The 20,261-nt window shown below is 60.7% G+C and overlaps 1 protein-coding gene across 1 annotated transcript in view; it reads left to right on the top strand.

Annotated features, from left to right (window-relative positions):
- The window catches only part of SCUBE1 (signal peptide, CUB domain and EGF like domain containing 1), a 123,374-nt gene that overhangs the window by 44,482 nt on the left and 58,631 nt on the right, over nucleotides 1-20,261 (top strand). The window contains exon 4 of the mRNA XM_052640176.1: nucleotides 3,677-3,811. Within this exon, the coding sequence (XP_052496136.1) occupies nucleotides 3,677-3,811 (135 nt within the window). The remainder of the gene's footprint in view (nucleotides 1-3,676; nucleotides 3,812-20,261) is intronic.

Genomic DNA, 20,261 nt, shown 5'->3' with positions numbered 1-20,261 from the left:
AGCCAGCCCAACCCTCTGCTGGGGGCAAGGACCTGCAGGAGACTCAGGTCTGTCTTCAGCCCAGAGCACAGACAGGACGGCCAAGCCCAAGGGAGGCAGTTGGAAACAAATCAGCTTGGCTGGGGGCCAGGGGCCGGCAGATTCTGCCCAGGACTAGGAAGACTTCGGGGAGGAGGGGGCTTCTGCCCTGGGGTTTGGAGGCACGAGCATGTCGGGTCAGGGGAGGACTGTAGCCTAAACACCCAGGGACCTGACTGTCGCTGCCATGACTGGGCGAGAAGCGTCCTCACTCAGAGAGGCTGAGTCATGGGAGAGTAAGGAAGAGCTTTGGATCCAGACCCACAGGGCTTCCTGTCCTCTTTCTGCCTGGTTTGTAGCACTGGGCAAGTCTCTTCCCCTCTCAACTTCTCGTCTGAGAATCAGCGTGCTGAGAATAACGCTCTCTGTATGGATATATTGGGCAGATATGTTAAGATAGTGCCTGGGCCTCCCAGCTGGGACCTGGCCAGCCATGAGGGCTATCATTTATGATAAAAAGGCTCCCGGCGCCTTGCAGTCAACATGTAGGGGGCGGGGGCTCCCACAGAGGGGCCCCTCCGTGCATGGAGCCGCCTGGAGAGCAGGAAGAGGACTGCGCGTGTCCCAGGCACTCCAGGAGGGCTTCCTGGAGGACGCAGCCTGAGTTCCTCCTGTGGGCGAGATCTCGCCACATCACACGGGCCACAGGCCGGGGACAGAACTCAGGTTGTCCGACTCCCAGATGTGGGTGCTCTCCTTGCCATGGGGCCCCTGTTACAACGGAATATGCCATGTTCTTGGGAGCCAAGGAGCAGTGCGTAGTGGGCTCGGCCCCGTCAGGAGGGCCCCGGAGCTAATATTTCCCATAGTGCTCTGGCGGGCCTGATCAGGGTCTCCAGGGGACCCCAGTCTGTCCTAGGCCAGTGGGCAGGCATCTCAAGGACCAGCCACCCCCGTTGGTCACTATGCAGACCTCACTGTGGGTCGCATCTGTAGGTATGCAGACACAGGGGTGTGAGGGGTATGAGGTGGGCCTAAGACCCTTAATCCACTCGCTAGAGAAGCTGGTAATGGCCTCAGACTCCCCAAAGGGAGTCTGAGGCTGTGATTACTTGCCCAAGTTGGGGGAGGCCTGTGCGAGGGCCACGGTGGAGAAAGAGTGCCAAGGGGCTAGTCCCCTCTTCCCTCCTGCTTAATCTTGGGGCTTTATCATTTGGGAGTGGGGAAAAGAAATGTTTACATGGCTTCACATTTGTTTCAAATTATTCATCAGTGTTGGAGAGTCATTGTTCCCTGCTAGTATAAACAGCCCCGTCCCAAGGCCCAGCCACCCTGCCAGCCCGCTGCAGCTCTGTAGCTGTGTGACATCAGCACCTTGGGTTCCCAGCTTCCAGTGCATCGAGGAAGTGGGCCAGGCCCAGTGGGCGGCCCCAGGGAGTTCACTGATGATGGGGTGAGCGTAGTGTCTCCACACCATGAATTCTGTATTCGAGAGCTGTCTGTTTTACCAGTTGAACCTTTTCTAGGGCTGGGGAAGCTGAGGTACAGAGCAAAGACTCTTTAAGAACCTCGAAGAATGTGACTTGAAGGAGGTCTGGCCTGAGTCCCAGGAGCAGCTCCCAGGATTCAGACGTCACCGTTATGTGTGCGCCGGACTGCAGGCGGCGGAGCCCCTGGCGGGTGTTAACAGACGGTTCAGGGCAGCCTCGGCAGGCTGGGACTCTGCTTAGTTACTCCTGCAGGCTGGCTCGTCTTTGCGTTGGTAGCTGGGGGGTTTATGGACAAGTTCAAGGTGACACCCAGCTTGCGTTCACTTGAAGAGCAGCTGGGGTTCTTCATCTCCTGAATCCGAACATGCTTGCTGGCGTGACTGGCTTCGCAGTGGGCCCCAAGGCACATGCTCAGGAGCTGGACAGCAGGTCTGAGTCCTGCCTTGGCTCCAGGCAGCTGTGTGACTTTGTCCAAACTACTTCAGCTCTCTTCGCCTCAGCGTCCTCATCTGTAAAAGGGAGTCAGTAACACAACCTATTGCTCATGGTTGCAGCAAGGATCAAGTGCATAACACTTGATGACCACTCGGGGGAGGTTAGCTTTGTGTTGTCATTAGGAGGAGGAACAGGGCCCAGAGCTGTTCACAGTCTAGTGTGGGTAGGGGCAGACTGCTGGGGGGCGGAGGGGAGGCGCCTCAGCCAAGGTGACCCTGACGCTGGGCCTTTAGGGAGCCGTCAGTAAGACGTGTTGAGTGGAGAAAGGGCTTCAGAAAAATCCCTCTCCACCCCTCCCAGCTTCCCCCGGGGCCCCCTCTCAGCCTCCTCTCAGCAAGAGCCGCCTCTACCATTTCAGCTGTAACTGTTGGTGGCTTTTCGAGTTCAGAGCCCTGCCTCCCTCCTGGCAACCACGCGGCCGACATTTGAGCTCACGGGAGAGGAATGACCTGCCTCGCCGTCGGCCTCAAAGGCTGCCGCGTGGTCTCGTGGGTGGTGAAGTGGTCTGCTGTCCCCGAGCCTAAGCAGGACCCAGCTGACAGAGTGCCAGTGCTGTGTCCTCCCCGGTTCAGGGCAGGTCAGTCTGCCTGACGCTTTACCTTTTCACATCCTTTTGGTTCCAGTTGTGAAAGATGGCTGTGTTGAAAAGAACTGTTTAAAAAGTTCAGTGCCAAAGTGAGTGTGTGTGTGTGTGTGTGTGCACACGCGCGTGCATGCACAGGCCTGTGTATTAGGGGTTGTGGGCTTGGCTCGAAGCAGCCAGTAGCTCACGTTGCCTTTGTGGTTTCATAGAGTTGCCTATTAAAATGACAATACAGACATGGCACATTAAGGTTTAAGAAGCCCTTCTTTCATTAAACAAACTGACAGTGTAGGGGGTTATGACTTCGGTAATTGAAACATGCTGTTCTGTTCAAGACCAGAGCTCCATAAAGACTCTTTTCAGCCAATAGCACCCTTTGTGCCAGCAGCCTCTGGTCAAAAATGAGTGTCGGCCCTGAGGTCTGTCTCTCCCAGAGAGTGGGAAAGACCGCTTGGCAGCCTTCCGCGGCAGTCTTGGCAGCCAGAGGTCAGGGCCTTTTAAAAACCTCCCCTTCTCTGGGGTTTTGAAATCAATTTGCGAGGCAGAAAGCAGGCTGCCCTGGCCTCCAGCCTCTCCCTCGCGCCAAGGTCTGTGCTGCTGGTTGTCGATCTGAGGTGTGACTGAAGAAAGGGGACAGTGGGGTTTGCTTGGCCAGGCCCTTCACGTCAGGGGGAGACGGTGCGGGTTGCAGGTCTTCAGAGAGAGGGAGGGCCAGGTGCCGTTACCGAGAGCCAGGTGTGGAGCCTGCCGCGGTGTGACCTGGGACACGTCACTCGGCCTCGCTCCCTCAGTTTCCTCATCTGTAACATAGGCCAGTACCTGTGCTGTGCAGGGTTTCTGTGAGAATTAAAGGAGCTACAGCAGGTAAGGTGCTCAGAGTAGTGCTGGGCACACGGGAAAGCCAGGGCCATCGTGACTGTCTCCCACTGGGGGGTAACTCCACGCAGTACCGCGGTGGAGAATCGCCGCGGGGTGCTTCTGCAGCCGCGCTCTGCGGCGGGGGGAGCCGATGGCCTCCTCGGCCTTCTCGCTGACCGCGCCTCCCTTGCAGCCCCAGGTACGACCTCTCTGCCCCCTTCTCTTGCCGCAGATGTGGACGAGTGTCAGGACAGCAACGGAGGCTGCCAGCAGATCTGCGTCAACGCCATGGGCAGCTACGAGTGCCAGTGCCACGGCGGCTTCTTCCTCAGCGACAACCAGCACACCTGCATCCACCGCTCCACCGGTGAGCCCCGCCCCGCGGAGCCGGGCCCCGGGGCGCCTCTGCGCGCCTGCATTCCGGGGGCCTCGGGGTCAGGGCAGGGAGCTCTGGGGGCGGCCGGGAGGGCTGTTTTGTGCCTCTGGGGTTGGGCCTGCAGGGTTTCCTCGCGGCTCCCTCCCTCCCTCCACTCCTGCGGCAGGGCTGCTGGTGTCCCTGGTGCTTTTGTGTGGCAGGTACTTGGGGCCACAGATGGGCAGATGCCGCCAGAGAAGCCACTTTATCCGTTCTGGGCTGGGGGCTGGCGGTGGGCAGGGTGAGTTTGGCCGTTCTCTCTTGTTCCCTTCCCACAGTGGGGGCTCGAGGTCTGACCAGGCCGGGCTGCTGGTTTCTTGATCTCTTGCATGTTCACTGGGTCACCAGTCAACAGGGGGTCCTTGTGGCCAGGAGCCAGCTGCCCTCTGTAGACCAGGTGGGATGGGGGCGCCGGCCTGGGGGGCGGTAGAGAGGGACAGGGAAGACTCCAGCCAACTGGAGTGCCTGGGGAGCCTGGAGACAGCCCCAGCCAAGCCCAGAAGGTGCAGAGCGGTGGTGGCCATTTGGAGCCCAAGGCAGCAGGGCTGTGAAATGGGACAACTCGTTAGAAGCCAGGACCCAGATGCTCAGAGGAGAGGGGCTTCCAGGCAGAGGGAACAGCTTCTTGGAAGCCGTGGAGGCGCGTCTTCCTTAAAATAATGGCGAGATCCAGCCATCTCAAGGCAGGCCGTGCGCTCCTGCAGCCTGGCTGCTCTGAGCAGTCAAGGGAGTAGACGCCAAAGGAGGAGCAGGTAGCAGCCCCCTGGCCCCAGCCTCAGCCCCTACCCCGGCACGGACCCGAGACACGGAGGAGGTGCTGGAGGGAAATCCTGCACGGGCCTCGCCTCCAGTCCACGGCACCAGCGGGAGGCCAGCGAGACGTCCACACTGAAAGGCAGGGAGTCAAAAGGGCAGGTGCTGCTCTCCGGGTTGGGCCAACCGGCGGTAAAGCCCGCTCTGCCGTTCCCAGGGTGCCTGCTTCGGGCGCATGGGCCCGACGTCCACGTGGAAGACCTCCCAGCTGTGGGTGTGGGGTGAAGCTGCCCAAAGTGAGGACCCCGACCCCAAATCGAGTTTCATGGAAAGCAGATTTGTGAGGAAGAGTGAGCGTCCGTGGCAGGGGGCAGCGAGGCCTGCTTTCATCAGGGAGCAGGGTTTACAGGGCGGGTGGCCCCTCCTCAGCCGGGCTGTGTATGCTCTGCCCGGGTCCTGGTGCAGCCGGTGAGCACTGGTGTGCCAGGGGTGTCACCCGGCAGGCCCTGGCGCCAGCCAGGGACGGGACTCAGTGTTGTGGCGGGCAGCGACAGCGGCTGCTGTGGGGTCACGAGCTCACTCTGCTCTGGGCCCTCACAGGAGCCTGGCATGGCGGGGGAGCTTAAACCCAGTCAGCTCAGGGGACCTGCCTGAGGTTGTACCCTAGGGACCTGGCAGTCAGGATTCCAGCCCGTGTCGCTCGCTGTGACGAGATGAAGCTGTAAGTAGAGAAATCAGGTGGAGAAACAGGCAGGTGCCGCAGGCCTCTTGGAGGAAGCTGCCTGTGAGCTGACGTCGGGCGAGGAGGGAGAGTGGCTGTGGGAGGCGCCAGGGAGGGCTAGGCAGGCGTGTGTAAAGGCCTGGGGCGGACGTGCGTAAGGGCCCTGGGGTGGGCGTGTGTAAAGGCCCTGGGGCAGGCGTGTGTAAAGGCCCTGAGGCGGGTGGACCAGACTCTCGGGAAACACAGAGTGAAGGGTGGGATGGTGGGCATAGATTGCCCAGGAAGAGGGGAGCTTGGCAGCGGCCAGACGCCACGAGGCTGGTGAAACATGAGCCCGAGTTTGGGTTTCGTGCAGGGGCTGACCAGACAAGCTGCTCCCTCCCGAGCCTGCCGGTTGCCATGATGGGTGTCCGTCCTGACTGTGTGTTGACATCGGTGATGACTGTTAGAGCTCAGAGTCACAGCACGTCCAGGGTGCTGAGACCCAGCTTGTTTTGTACCTCAATGGCCTCTGTTTCCCAAATCAAGAGTCCTCAAGTCAGCTGACTCTTCCTGACGCCCTGAAGGAGCCTCCCCTGAGCTGGGTTTCATTAGAGGAGACTAGGCGCATGAGCAGGGTCAGCCAGGGTCAGTCCAGGCCCCCGGCCAAGACACAAGGCTCAGCCCTTCCGAGCGACCCTGCCTCCCGGGCGCCAGCGCAAACCCTGACCCGAGGCGTGTGGATCTGGCCGGGCTGGGCGTGGGGGGTCAGGTTCTCAGTCTTTCTCCATCTCCACGGGTGACGTGGCCTCTGCAGTTACTCCCTCCTGCTTCTCTGGGTTTCCTTGTCTGTAAATTGGGACCAGTAATCCCTCCCAGGCCAGTGAGAGCTCGGTTAGGGGACATGCTTTGAAGGGGTCAAGTGCAGTGCCTGCCCTAGGGGTAGCAAGTCACGGAGGCAGCTTCTTCAAGCCTTTAGAACTCATGCCTGATCTGGGGACACAGGCTGTGCTCTTGGTGAGAGGGAACGCAGAGCCGCTGAGGTCCGTGGCCCATCCGTCTGCTTAGCACCTGCGGGAGCTGGTTCAGGCACCAGCACAGCCCACGCTCACCTCCCATTCAGCCTCCAGCCCAGCACGCCATAGCCCGTCTGTCACCCTGCAGCCAGGGTGCACCAGGGAGAGGGGCCCGGGGGGCTTCCTGGCCCCTGAGTAGATGGGCCAAGCAACCAGCGTGTTCGCACTCTCCCTCTCCCGTGCTTGCTCTTTTTTTTTTAAACTTATGTTGTATCTGTGCTCCAAGAAGGTGTTGACTCCTGGATGAACTCTTCCCTTTCCTTCCAGTAAAGAATTCTTTCTTTCAGTCTGAGCAGCACTGATTTCGGGAGGAGAAGGAGCTCCAAAAGGCCTGGAGAGCTGCATGATGGCAGCTCGCTGGCTCCGCCAGTCATGTGCCGGTGCCTCTGGTCCCCGGGGTCCCAGCGTGAGGAAAAGCAGGCATGGCCTCTGTGAAGCTTTCCATCTAGAAAGGGGATTCGGTGCTAAATGAGGCTCCTCAGTTCAGTTCAGTTCAGTCACTCAGGCGTGTCTAACTCTTTGAGACCCCTTGGACTGCAGCACACCAGGCCTCCCTGTCCATCACCAACTCCCGGAGTTTACTCAAACTCATGTCCATCGAGTCGGTGATGCCATCCAACCATCTCATCCTCTGTCGTCCCCTTCTCCTCCTGCCTTCAATCTTTCCCAGCATCAGAGTCTTTTCCAAAGAGTCAGTTCTTTGCATCAGGTGGCCAAAGTATTGGAGGTTCAGCTTCAGCATCAGTCCTTCCAATGAATATTCAGGACTAATTTCTGTTAGGATGAACTGGTTGGGTCTCCTAGTCTAAGGGTGCTAGGAGTTACCTTATAATAATGTGCTGAGAAAAAACCCTCTGGAGGGAGGGATCTGGGGCTCCTAGGGGCTCTAGTGTTGTCTGAACAGTGGAGAATGCGGTAGGAAGGGTCTCCTGGCCAGCCTGGTGAAGGACCACTCCCACACTGGCACTGATCCTGGGCCGCTGCTGTTGCCAACGGAGGTGGGTTTGAGATACGAGCTACATGTGCCCCTCCCCTGCACCGCAAGCTATGTGGCACGGCTGTGCTCTGAAGCCTCAGCAGAACGCCCACAGCGGTCTGGTCTGTGCTGGTCATGAAAGGCGCCCGAGGGAGAGGAAGCCCCCTACAACATTGTCCCCACAGTCGTAGGAAGCAGGACAGGTTGGCAGGGGGTTTAAGGGGCTGTCCATGCCAACGCCCAGCCCTGAGGGCCCTGGAGTCTTCGTGATCAGGAGCCCAGCCTCTGGGGCCCCACAGCCTGGGACTGGAATCCCAGCTTCCCCACCCTGTCACCTGTGTGACCTTGAGCAAGTCGCTTACCCTCTCTGCACCAGGTCTGTGAAGTGGGGATGGGCATAGAACCTACTTCATAGGGTTAAAAAGAGGTCATTAAAAAATTCCAGCAAATGTGGGCTCTTCTTATTGTTACTTATCACAGACGAGGAAACAGGCCCAGTGAGGACAGGGCCTGCCCCTCGCTGGGCCGGAGTCCAGAGCCAGCAGCAGTCAGGGCCTGGGTGCACAGTGAGCAGCGCTCTGCAGATGCGTGCTGGCTGCTGGCTGAAGCCCGAGCTTCCACTGAGTGTGGAGAGGCGGTCAGGAGTCAGGCCTCATCGTCAGGGACCTCTCTGCACTGGCTCGCCTGCCACATGACCCACTGAGGGCTGCAGAGGTCAAACTGGCCCCTGCCCTCCAGGAGTGCCCAGCCCCGTCCTCCCCATGGAGGTGTGGGCACTGTGCCAGGCTGCGCTGGGCACAGACAGTTGGGAACCAAGACACAAAGAGGACCTCAGGCCCCTGTCTGCTCCTGCTCCTCCCTCCCCCCGCCCCCAGTCCCAGCGTGCCCACCCACCCTGTCTACTGCCTGGTGCCCCCCTCAGCCCTGGCGAGAGCGCCCGCTCACTGCACAGTCTGTCCCGAGCTGGCCCTCTGTGCTTGGGGCTGGCTGTCTCCCACCCCCGTCACTGCTGGCTGCCGAGGGCAGTGTTCTCCCCGCTGCCTGCGTGCCCTGCGCTGACGGGGGCCTGTGGCAAAGGACCGAGGGAGGTCGGAGGGTGGCGGCTACCTGGGCCCGGGCGCTCTACATCCTCGGGTTGTGCCACTAGGGTCCTGGTTAGTACTTGCTAGTGGACGCTGTGGTCCCTGGGTCGAAGGGTAGGCACCCAGAGGCTCTGCCAGGCCGTCGCACTGTTTACCACACCCCGAAGTCCTAACGGGCTGCTTCCTTTCCCTTGTCTGATGCCCAGGAACTGGCCACAGGACAGCTGGGCAGCCGTGTCCCTGCAAAGCTGAGGCCCACACAGAGCAGATGTCAGGCTGGCATTCTCCCAGCAGGGACTTCATGGGTTTACCTGATTGCATTCAATGTCCTCCTGAGCCTGTTTCAACGCACGTATAAATATGGCTAGGAAACTGCACTGCCCACCCACCACCGGCATTCCTGGTGGCACTCACGGCTGCGTTTTCACAAAGCTCAAGATCTGGCATCGAGGGTGACACTCAGTTCAGTTCAGTTCAGTTGATCAGTCGTGTCCGACTCTTTGCGACCCCGTGGACTGCAGCACGCCAGGCCTCCCTGTCCATCACCAACTCCCGGAGTTTGCTCAAACTCATGTCCATTGAGTCGGTGATGCCATCCAACCCTCTTATCCTCTGTCGTCCCCTTCTCCTCCCGCTTTTAGTCTCTCCCAGCATCAGGGTCTTTTGGCATCGAGGGTGACGCTGGCTCCAGCCAAAACCAGAGGTGGGAGCCAGGAGAAAGGAAGCTTGGCTTCTACTGCACTCAGTAGAAACGGTGGTGAGAGCTATGTTTCCTGGGGCCTTCCTGCACCCTCACTGACAAAGCAACCGAGGCACAGAGCAGGTGGGAAACTTCCCCACAGACGCAGCCAGTGGCACGGAAGGCCCCGCGCTCGGGCGGGCTGGCCTCTGAGCCTGGGCAGACCATGCGGAGGGTTCCCGTGAGGCTCGCAGTCCTCTGTGCAGCTGGCCAGGTGCGGAGGGGCCTGGAGAAGCAGAGATACCCCCTTGCTGACGCCACCTGCAGCTCCACAGGTGTGAGCGTCCCGGGTACCAAGGGTGCCTCTTTAAGCCCCAGGAGTTCAGAAAACCCTTGGCGGAGGAGGTGTCCAGAGATGGCCTGCCCACTTCCCTGCTCTCCTCAGAGGAGCAGCCTAAGTTGGCCCAGCCTCTCTTCCCTACAAGTCACAGCTTTTGTTATGAGCTTGGTGACCCAGACAGCCTCTCCTCTGAGGACCAGAATTCTGGCCCCGTGCTGAAGGGCCCGGCCTTGGAGCTGGAAGTAGCTCTTCTCATCCAGCTGTTGTCCACCATCCCACACCCCCGGCTGTAGAGGGGTGTTGCTGTGTACCCGGCACCCAGGGATCTGCATGTACTCTCGCGGGAGCCTGAGGGCCCCCCAGCTCGTCCGGAAGGGCCTTGGGCTCTGTGACGGCTGTGTGCTCCCGGGAGCCGGGAGCCGCTTCCACCTGTGTCCGAGCCTGCAGGCGTGCTCTGGGTGATTGTGAGGACGGCTCTAGAGTTTATCTTTTGGTGTATTAGACCCTGCGTGAAATATTTTTAGGACCTGTTCGTTGTATCTGTAAGTTTGTAACTAGAGACGAAACAATGGGTTTTTTTTTTTTAATCTTTGATTTTGAAATAATTATAGAGTCTAAGGACATGGAGAGATAGTAAAGTGAGATCCCACATACCCTTTGCCCAGCTTCCCCCCACGGTCACCTCTTACATCACTGGAGAGCCGCAGGGACGCCAGGAAGCCGGCGTTAGTAGGCCGAGGCTACTGAGACTGTCCCAGGAGAAATAAGACATATGGTCACCCTAATATTACCTCGTTTAACCCCTGGAGTGGGGGTACGATTACTCCCATGTGCAGATAGCAAATGACAGAGGCAGATAGTGCACCCAGGGCCACGTGGGTCCTGGCAGAAACCCCAGACAGAGGTGCAGTCTTTCTGCTTTCCGGGCCTGAGTTCTGGGATGCTGTCTGGAGCAAGGAGGGCCCCTCAGGCACCGTCACCCCCTAGCGCCGTCTAACTGAGGAGATAACTCTGTGGCAGCGCCTGGCAGGCTGGTTGCCAGGGTTGTCCTGACCTCAGGTAACTCCTGTAAGCCTGCAGCCTCACCGGAGGGACAGGGGACTCAGATGTGAGCCCTGGCCTGCGCCTGAGACTTTCCTCACGGCATTGTTTTGGGACTCTGCGTCTGCTGCTGCTCTAGCCACCCCTGCACCCTTCCCATCTTTTCAGCCTGTGTTTGCCCAGCTGTCCCCTCTCTGGGCCCTTCACTCAGGCCAGCCTGGCCTCTTGCCTCTGGCCAGGGGGTCCCTGCCGTCTAAGCTTCCAGCTTTGCTCTGGGGGCCAGAAGAGTCAGCGTGCCCACAGCCTTTCTTGCCCATTGGAGAGGGTTTGCATCCTGGAGCCTGAAACCAGACCCAGGGCTTCAGGAAGTGAGAGAGAGGATCAGGAGGCCGTGTTTGGCAGCGGTTTGAACTTTGCTGTGAGCGTGACAGGGTCCTTGTCGGCCCCAGGAGTGGGGGTATGATTCACATTGCGGAAAGATCACTGCCCGCCGTGGGTGGGCAGGGAGATGAAGCCCTTTCCTGGGAGGCGGCACTGGCGGCCATCAGGGCCCGGAACTCATAAGGGGGCAGTGTGAGTGGACAGGAGGGGCAGAGGGGAGGGTGAGAGGCAGGGCAGGCAGGCCTGTCTGCAGAGAGGCCCGGTCCCCGCATCACATCGGTGCAGAGTGGTTCAGGGGAGGTTGGCTCTGGACCACGTGGGGCTTTGTTCTTTCCGGAACCAGGAGCCCCGGAGGGGAGCCTGTGGCCCAAAGCAGGACCAGCCAGTCTCTACTTTTCAAGAGACTGCAAGCCCGGTCCTGCTCAGCCTCCAGCTCACTGTCCTGACCTCAGGCACCCCGGGCAGCTTGCACTCACAAGCCCCCAGGCTCTCTGGCCCGCTCGGCCTGGGGCCTGAAGAGGTGGCCAGGGTGGCGGATGTGAGGACAAGCTCAGGAGCCTGGCTGGGACAGGAGCAGGGCCTCTGGAGTGTCTGATCTCCCAGCAGAGATCAGGGGTGTGGGGATGGCAACCTACCGGCCGGCGGTTCCGCCCTTCAGCCACCTCGTGGCCAGGCCAGGGAAGGGGGCTGGGCTCCCCCGCGGCACTTAGAGGAAAGCGCTCCCCACCCAGCCGCTCTCAGAGCTCTCAGACCCTGGAGTCACGCAGGGGCCCTGAACCCACAGCCGCCCAGGTCAGCCGCAGCCCGAAGCCTTGCCCTCAGGCCCTGAACCCCGTACCCCCCCAGGATGGGGAGGAGATGGGGGCTCCTCCACAGAGGCCCCTGGGGAGTTTTCGGGCCCCAGTCCCTGGGGTTGGGTCAGGGCAGAGGACTGGTGGCTCTCACCGGAGGCAGCTGCACCTTCCGTCCGGCCCAGCCCTCGTCCGGGGCCCTTCCCCCACCCGCCTCAGCTGGTCCTTGACCCTCCTCCAGACTTTGCTGTCCAGCTGCTCTTGGGGAGCAGGAGGTGTCACCCGTCTCAGCAGCAGGTGTCCTCGGCGGCCCGTCCCCACCCTCTCCTTTCACGGTGCTTTCACAACAGCTCACTGTGAGGCTTGCAGCCCCCCCGGGAGGAGCTTCGGGCGAGCACCGTCACCCCAGCACAGCAGGGAACCCCAGCGGCGCCCATGCCTCGAAGCAGCACTCGGACGGGGGCCAGATTTCTGACACCAATGTTAGTTTTTCTCCTGCTCCAACCCGTTGTTGTGGTTGTTTAGTCGCTCAGTCGTGTCTGACTCTGCGACCCCATGGACTGCAGCCCGCCAGGCTCCCGAGTCCGTGGGATTCTCCAGGCAAGAATACTGGAGCGGGCTGCCGTTTCCTTCTCTGGGAGATCTTCCGGACCCAGGGATCGAACCCAGGTCTGCTGCATTGGCAGGCGGGTCCTCCAGACTCAAATGTCTGCGGACAGAGGCTCACCGTCCCTCCCAAGCCACCCCCACCAGACGTTAGCTCAGGGTCCCATCAGTGTGCCTGGCTGCCCGGCGCCCACCGCTTCCTGGGACGTGATTCCCGCATCTTGAGGTCTGGGCCAGGCCTTGACCTGGGGCCCCAGTGTGGGCCCTGCAGAGTCGGGGACATCCCCAGCCCTGTTCCAGGGCTCGCTGTCATCAGCCATGGGTGCTGGGTTCCCGTGAGTGTGTGTGGCTGGGAACTTTCTCTTTTAAATGAGGGCAACAGTGGCCTCTCCGGAGAATCCTCACCTTCAGCCTCAGGGCTGCGCCCCTGGCTGCTCCTGGGGGGCTTCTCCTCATTTCCCACCCCCGCACCTCCTCACCCCGCCCACAGACCAGGTGGGCGGGAGACCAGACAGCTCTCACATTTAGCAGGAAGATTTATGGTGCTGCGGGAGAAGGCCTGTCCTGGCCCTTTGCAGTCCAGAACGGCTCTTGAGGCGGGGACAATAAATTCAGCCCATTATTTTTTACGAGCCTCCCACCCCATAAACAACTCCTTTGGCTGGTGAGCCCAGCTTCACGCCCTTCTCCTGGCCTGGCCTCCCGCCAGCCCCGGCCAGGCCGCCCTGCAGGGACCCCAGTGCCTCGTGGCATCGGCCTCCTCGTGTGGACGGTGCAGGGGTAGCTGGCCCTGGCCCCAGTTCCCTTCTCTGCTATGAGTCCCGTGGCCTCACTTCTGTCTGTAAAATGGGACAAACGTCAGTGTTCATTATAGAAATTTTTATGAGGACCAAAATGAGATGCTATGAGTACACTCTGTTCCCTAGTGGACTGCCTGGACCGGAAGTGAGTAAAACTGTCAGCTGTCACTGGTACCACTGGGTGACAAGCACCGTGCCCAGACGGTGGCATGGGTCATCAGACCCCGGAACGGTCTGGCGCCGTGCGGCTGTGTTCTCCCATCCTGCCGAGAGGAACGGAGATTGAGAAGCGATTTGTCCCCTAGTGAGTGATTAGCACAGTCAGGATCCAAACCCACGTCTTTCCAACTCCTGAGAGCACCCATGCTGAGTGAGAAAATGGACAGAGGGCTGGGATCAGGGGTAGCCTGCTGCCTGGAGCCCCTTGTGGCCCCAGGGCCGCCCCCACCCTCTGCCTGCAGGCACGCTCCACTCTCCCGTGAGTTAGTGCATTGGCTGGTTCCTGGGTCCCCCGAGCCCTCCGCCTTCTGACAGCAGCGTGACCCCCGGCCACGTCCCTGCGCACTCGGGCCCTGCCTGTGGCGCCTCTCCCTGCAGTGTGTGCTCGAGGTTGCCCTCCCGCGCCTTCCTCGCCTTCCCCACCTTCACAGCACGGCTCCTCCCCAGCCCCCACCCGCTCCTGTTCTCCCTGTGGCTAGGGAGCCCTTTTCCAGTTGCGGGCCTTACTGTGCGCTCTCTGCTCTGCCTCAGGGGCCAGGCCGCAGTCCCCTCCCTTCCTGGAGAACTTGTCATCATCCTTCAAAACCCATTTTGCTTCATCTCCTCTCGCAGAGCTGCCTCCGACTCCGGGACAAGCACGTCACCCTCCCAGTGTACACACACAGCCCCGAGGCGCTCCGTCCTCTCCTAGGGGCAGCACGCGAGCTCCTGAGAAGGGCAGGGGTGCGTTTCTCACGTCTGACGCAGGGTGGGCGCAGGGCAAGCGACAAAGAGGATCGGATTAAAGTTCTTACACGTCCCTGGTACCAAGCAGCACCAAGGCAGGCTCGCTCCCGAGGCTGCTTTCAGCCCCCAGGTCAGCCTGTGGGTGGCCGAGACCCCTGCAGCAGGGGAGCCCGAGATGAGTTCAGAGACACTCCCCCGCACACAGCTCCACACCCCTGCACGAGCCAATTCCTCTCCTGGAACCCCGTTCCTCCACGCCCCCACAGCCCTACCCCGTGTGCCCCTGGCTCACACGGTGGCTCACCCAGCGTGAGCTTCCACATCTGTTCACCGAGTGAGGCATCCACTCTGCAGTCTGTTCCAGTTAGAGTGAACGGTGGGAATCAGCATGGGCTCCCCAGGCTGGTGGTCCGCACCCGCGATACGAGCCCTGGGAAGGGGGGAGGTGCCCCACGGCTGTTGCGCTCCTTCTGTGCGCCAGGCCCTTGGCACCCTCTGATCCTCAGAGGGCTGGGAGTGACAGCTGCCCCCTCGTTGTGCAGAGAAGAGAGCGGAGGTGCGGGCAGGGACAGCGGCACAGCCGGTTTGGGATGGAGCCCACCCGGAGCCCAGGTGTTGGTGGCTCTGAGCCTGGCTGTTTCCCACGGCACGCGGTGGGCAGTGTTGAGGGGCTGGTCATGTCCTTAGGGAATCTCCTGCTGGCGTGCCCCCCAGCATTCTTGCAGCTTCCCCTCCCGGGCCCTCCCCCAAAACCGCGGGGGGAGCACTCACTTGGCACCACATTGACCCTTCCCACACCTGGGCTCCTCCTCCTGGTTACCTGCCAAGAGGCAGAAACAGACCTGTGCCCTGGTCACAGCCAGTCTGTGGCTACCTTTAGGGCAGGGGTACCGAGTCCCTGTTAGGACTGTAGGAACCGGGCCGCAGAGCAGGAGCTGAGCGGCGGGAGAGCAAGCAAAGCTTTAAGGGCCAGTCCCCATCTCTCCCTTCACATTACCGCCTGACCCCTTCTCCCCACCGCTCGCCCATGGAAAAATTGCCTCCCATGAAACCAGTCCCCGGTGCCAAAAAAGGCAGGGGACCACGGCGTTAGGGGCTCTGTGGAGGGGGAGGGCAGCCAGGTGAAATAAGGGACAGCCTGTATTTGAACTTGGGATTTCACATCAGTGGTGAATGCTCTTTTTTGGCACCAACGTGACCCACGCAACACTTGGCATGCTTACACTCGGGAGATCTTTTTGTTGTTCATCTGAGATCCAAACTTAAGCAAGCAGCCTGTTTTCATCCGCTGTGTCTGGCAGCCCTGGGGAAGGAAGGGGGTATCTCTCGCCTCTGAACCTGAGCAGAGTGCTAAGTCAGGAGGGAAGAACGTCTCAGGCCTTGCTCCCAGCCACCTGAGCCTCGGAGAGGCGTGGACGTGCTCGTGGTGACGCCTAGTGGTCGGCCTGGGTAACTCCAGAGGCCAGGAAGGGGAAGAACCCTCAGTGCAGGAGGGGATGAAGGGAGCCTGGGGTCCAGGGTGAAGAGCAGGTCGGAAAGAACGGGCACTGCAGAGCCGGATAAAGGGGGCCCGGGGCGCTGTCACTGAGCACCAGCTTCATCTTAAAGGGGCTCAGGGACCCTGAGCTGGAGCCCTCCCCACTTTAGTACCTTTCAACAACCTCCCTCCTCCCCTTCCCAGAGGAGGAAACCAAGCAAGTTCCAGGCCACATGCCTTAGAAAGGGCAACGGGAAGTAGAGCTGGTGAACACCGGACCCGCCCCACCTCAGCAATGCCTGCCTCCCTGTGGCAGCTGCAGCGCTGCCCACGTTTGCCCACGTGTGTCTGCGCTCACGGCCATCAGACAGGTTCCTTCCCATCTCACAGAGGCGGCCTTCCAGGGGCCCCCAGTGCCAGGACTGGCCCAGAAACCAGAGATAAGGGGCTGAAGGGGGCTGGGGTCCACACCTGCTTTCCGAGAAGGCCAGCTCTGCCCCTCTGCTCTTATCTGGCAGACCAGGAGCCTGCCAGGGTCTCAGCTCTCCATCTCTCCATCTGTCTCTCTGTCTGTCCGTGTACACACTTGGTGGGCAGCCGTAGCAGAGGACTTGGTTTTAGCTGAAAAAGCCCCCATGACTGCAGGCACCCTGGCTGGCTCTGCTGGCGGCCTCAGCACAGGGCCTAGACACGGTACAGGCACCAAAGGTATCGAACGCGGGGGTGAAGGAGTGGGTGGGCCCAAAGGCTGGTCAACTCCCAAACCAGACATGCCTCATGAGCCACTTTCTGATGCGACGAAAAGAGCTCTGAACTTGAGGGTCAAGGCATCAGCCCAGGGGTTGGGAGCTGGAAGGCTGGGTGTGGATGCCATGCTGACTGCTGCATGGCCCAGGGCGGGTCCTGGCCGGTGGGCTTCAGCCTCCTTGGATGGAAAAGGAAAGGCTTCCTCCAGATGCTCTTTAAGTTCCTTCCCAATCCTTGCTCTCCGGAAAACCGGTCCACTCTGGCTGTTTTCGGGTGTGTAGAGCCAGGCTCCGGCTGGGTTTCAGAGCTGACTGGGTTACTGAGGGGCCTGCCTCACTGTGGGTGCATGCCTACAACGGGTTGGCCTGGGGTCCAGCCCCGGGAGAGGAGTGCGGGGTGAAGGCAGAGCTGAGAAGTGGGCTCATCCTGCAGAAGGGGCTGCCGGTCAGGAGCCCCCCCTCGGGATTCATGGAGGGAAAGCACGCAGGCAGCTGAGCATCTGAACGTGGAGGGCATAGGGGTCAAATCCCAGGAGGGCTGGGCGGCAAGTGCTGAGAGAAGGTGGGGTGTGCACTCAGAAGGGCCAGTGCCCCTCGCCCAGCCCCAGGGCCCTGGCCTTCTGCCTGAAGGCTGGGGTGGAAGTGGTGGGAGGGCCGTAGGGTCTGTGTGCCTGGGAGTGGGCGGTGGGCCCAGCGAGGAGAGGGTTGGACCAACAGAGGCTGTGAGACACTGGTCAGCAGGGGGAGCAGAGCCCAGTCCCCCTGAGGGCCATCGAGACAGCTGAGCGGGCGCAGGGCTGGGGGGCTGTGAAGCAAGCATCTGGCCAAGGGGCTGGGACCCCTGCGGGCCTGCCGTTGGGACGGCCACAGTGGGGGCGGGTCCCCGCACCCCCCCAACAAGGTGAGAGACCTCCCTCCGAGCCTCAGCATCGTCACCTCTCAGGTGGGCTTGCTGATGGCACCTGCCACGCAGAGTTGTAGAGACAGGGGCACCGGCAGAGAGCCTGGCATGCAGCCTGGCCCTTAGCCCCTCCGGGTACATGAAGCCCAGTCTGAACCCTATGTCCCAGGTAAGGGCCACCCCCAGGGATGCAGCCTGGAGTGGCCTGGGCTCCTGGTCAGCTGAGGGGTCTAATGTGGGGCATCCGGCTGCCGGCACCCCAGCCAGGCCCTGGAATTGCCCAGGAGGGTGTAATTCGGGGGACACAGGATGGGAGACAGAGCCCTGCATTCTGCTAAGCCCAGGCCTCGTAATGAGAGGCTCTGGAAGCACCATCCAGGCGCAGATGCTGTTGGAGGGTAATTAGGGGGTCGAGGTAGAGCCGGGCAGGCGGCCCAGGCCTGGGCCAGCAGCACTCTGCAGACAGCAGCCAGGCCTGGGCCTGCGGACGGGAGCATTCTGTTGTCTGAGTACTGGCGGGTGTTCTGGCGTGGAGTCCAAAGCCCAGAGCGGCTGAAACCAGGACCCTCGGCAGTGCAGCTGGGTTCAGCACCATTTCTCAGGCCTGAAACGAGCACCGTGTAGGGCTCCAGGGGGCAAAGAGGTGACTCAGGCGCGGGCCCTGCTCCCTCAAGGAGCCGCCAGTCTGGTGGGGGAGACCCAAGTAACCCAGAAGTTACAATGAGTGTGGTGGGTGCTACGAGAGGGGGAATCCAGAGGGCTGTGGAGGCCCAGGCCAGGCCGCTCATCCAGCCTAGGGACTTGAGGAGACAGTGGAAACAAGGAGGGCTTCCTAGAAGAGGTGACGCCCAAGTGGAATCTCAAATTGCTGGCCGACAGCCGAGCATCCCTGTTCTCCAGAGCCATGGCAGGCAGAGGTGAGGAGGGCCTGAAGTGCCTTTCAAGAGCTCTCAGCCTAACCCTGGGCGCTGGCTGGGGCGGGGCAGTGAAAGGACTTTGGCAATAGGAAGACGCCATCAGGTTTATGCTCTAGAAAGTTCCCTCTGCTGCTGCTGGAGAAGGGCCGGTCTTCAAGTCACACAGGACAGACCCCAAGTTACAGCTCTCCCACATCCTACCCAAGTGGCCAGGGGCAAGGCACTCAGCCTCTTGGAATGACTCTAAGATGAGGGCAGAGCTGCTCGCCTCGCAGGGTGGCGTAGTAAGGGCCTGTGTTCTCATAGCTGCCTCCGCCCCCGACCTGGTGCCGGGCCCTGCCAACCAGGAGGGGAGGAGTGTGCTCCCACCCGCAGCCAGCTCAGGCCGGGGGTCTGAGGACCGTGGAGATGGCACTCCCTGTCTTGGAAGAGGTTTGGAGTGAGAAGCTGGCATTTGAGATGGGCTTGGAGAGACAACATAAGCAGACGTAGCCAGGGAGGGCGGGGTGGGGTCGTTTCCCGCTCCAGATCACGCTGGGGCAAGGTGAAGAAGGGAGGGGTTTCTCTGCCCCTGCCCTGGCAGCGAGTGCTCCACTGCCTACTGGAAGTCCCCCAGGAGCACAGGTTCTGAAGTGGGAATACCTGTCCCATCCGTGTCCCTGGGGCAAGTGCCCACGTCTTTCTCTGTGCTAGTCTCCCCATTTGCAAAGTGGGATTAAATAGAATCTACTAGGAAGAGGGGTCCTGAGAAGCTCCAATACTTTGGCCACCTGATGCGAAGAGCCAACACATAGGAAAAGACCCCAAAGCTGGAGATTGAGGGCAGGAGAAGGGGACGACAGAGGATGAGATGGTTGGTTGGCATCACCGACTCGATGGACATGAATCTGAGCAAACACCAGGAGATACTGGAGGACAGGGGTGCCTGGCATGTGCAGTCCACGGGGTTGCAAAGAGCCCGACACAACTGAGGAACGACACGGCAGTAAGGGTCGCTCTGGTCACCGTTCACCTGCAGCGAGTTTCTGGCTGGCCTCTTTTGCAGCCCAGAGCTGCCGCCGTTCTATCTCACCTGTGGGCTGGCCCTAGAGCCAGCCCCCCCAGCTCCGAATCTCTTGGTCCTTTAGTGTTCTCATCCGTTAAGTGGGCCTGGACAGGAGTGTGCTGCTGGGGTGGTGGGGGGAGAAATGGTGAGATGACACGTGCGAAGTGTGCAGGCCAGCCTGGCACACAGCGGACGGGGGCAGCTCTTGTCCCCATTGCCGCTCCCACAGTCCCATCCTTGTTGCTGCCCTGGCGCCTTCCCCCCACGGCAGAACCCTCCTGACATTCCCTTCAGCCCCTGGTCGAAGCACGTGGGAGCCCGTGTTTGTTTTTCCCTGCCTGGCTTGGCCAGCCTGCTGGGTCTGCGTCGGGAAGGTGGTAGCTTCTTTCTGGGCTCCATAATTTCCTACCGATGAGGTGGAAGGGGAGGCAAGCCCCTTCCTCCCGACCTGGGGGAGGCGGGGCAAGGTCATTGTTCTCTCCTCCCTGCTCTGCGTTCCCAGCTTGCCTTCCTTTCCTGTGTGTGGAAGGGACAGGGATGCGGAAAACAGTGTTATTGATGAAGTCGCCATAGCAACGACCCCTGAGAGACACACATTCCAGCTCTGTTATCCTGGGCCGGGGGCCTATGAGAAAGCCCAGCTCCTCAGGACAGACAGATTGCCCCCCGCACACTGCCCGCATTAGATGCATCCGTGAACTTTGCTTTACAGAAGACACAGTGTGTGCATGCTGGTTTGGGGCAGGCAGATTCTCCCATTGCTTATCTCTGTACACGCTCCTGGAGAGCTTCCAAAACTGATAGAAGGCCTTTGGGAAAATAGGCCCTGGCTGGAAAGGGCCGTGGGGTCTGTCCCAGGGCCTCAAGAGGACCAGGACCCTGGGAGGGGCCATCAGAAGGACGTGCAGGGCCCTTGGGAGAAGGAAGTATGGCCCCGAGTTCTCATGCATGGCGTGGCCCTGGTGCGTTTTCCCCTCACCTGATCCAGCCTCGTGGGCTTGTGTGTGCAATTGCCATGGGCATACCCCCATCTCAGGCTTACAGGGAGGGCTGAATGAGAGGAGAGTCAGAGCCCGAGCCCCCACACCCCTGGCTTTCGGAACACTGAGAGGAGAGGGCTCTGAAATGTGACCCAACCCAGCCTTC

Source organism: Budorcas taxicolor, chromosome 5, assembly GCF_023091745.1.
Source record: "Budorcas taxicolor isolate Tak-1 chromosome 5, Takin1.1, whole genome shotgun sequence".
In the NCBI taxonomy this organism is placed as follows: Eukaryota; Metazoa; Chordata; class Mammalia; order Artiodactyla; family Bovidae; genus Budorcas; species Budorcas taxicolor.
Note: the sequence above shows the minus strand (reverse complement) of the source record. Positions and strands in the feature narration are given on the sequence as shown.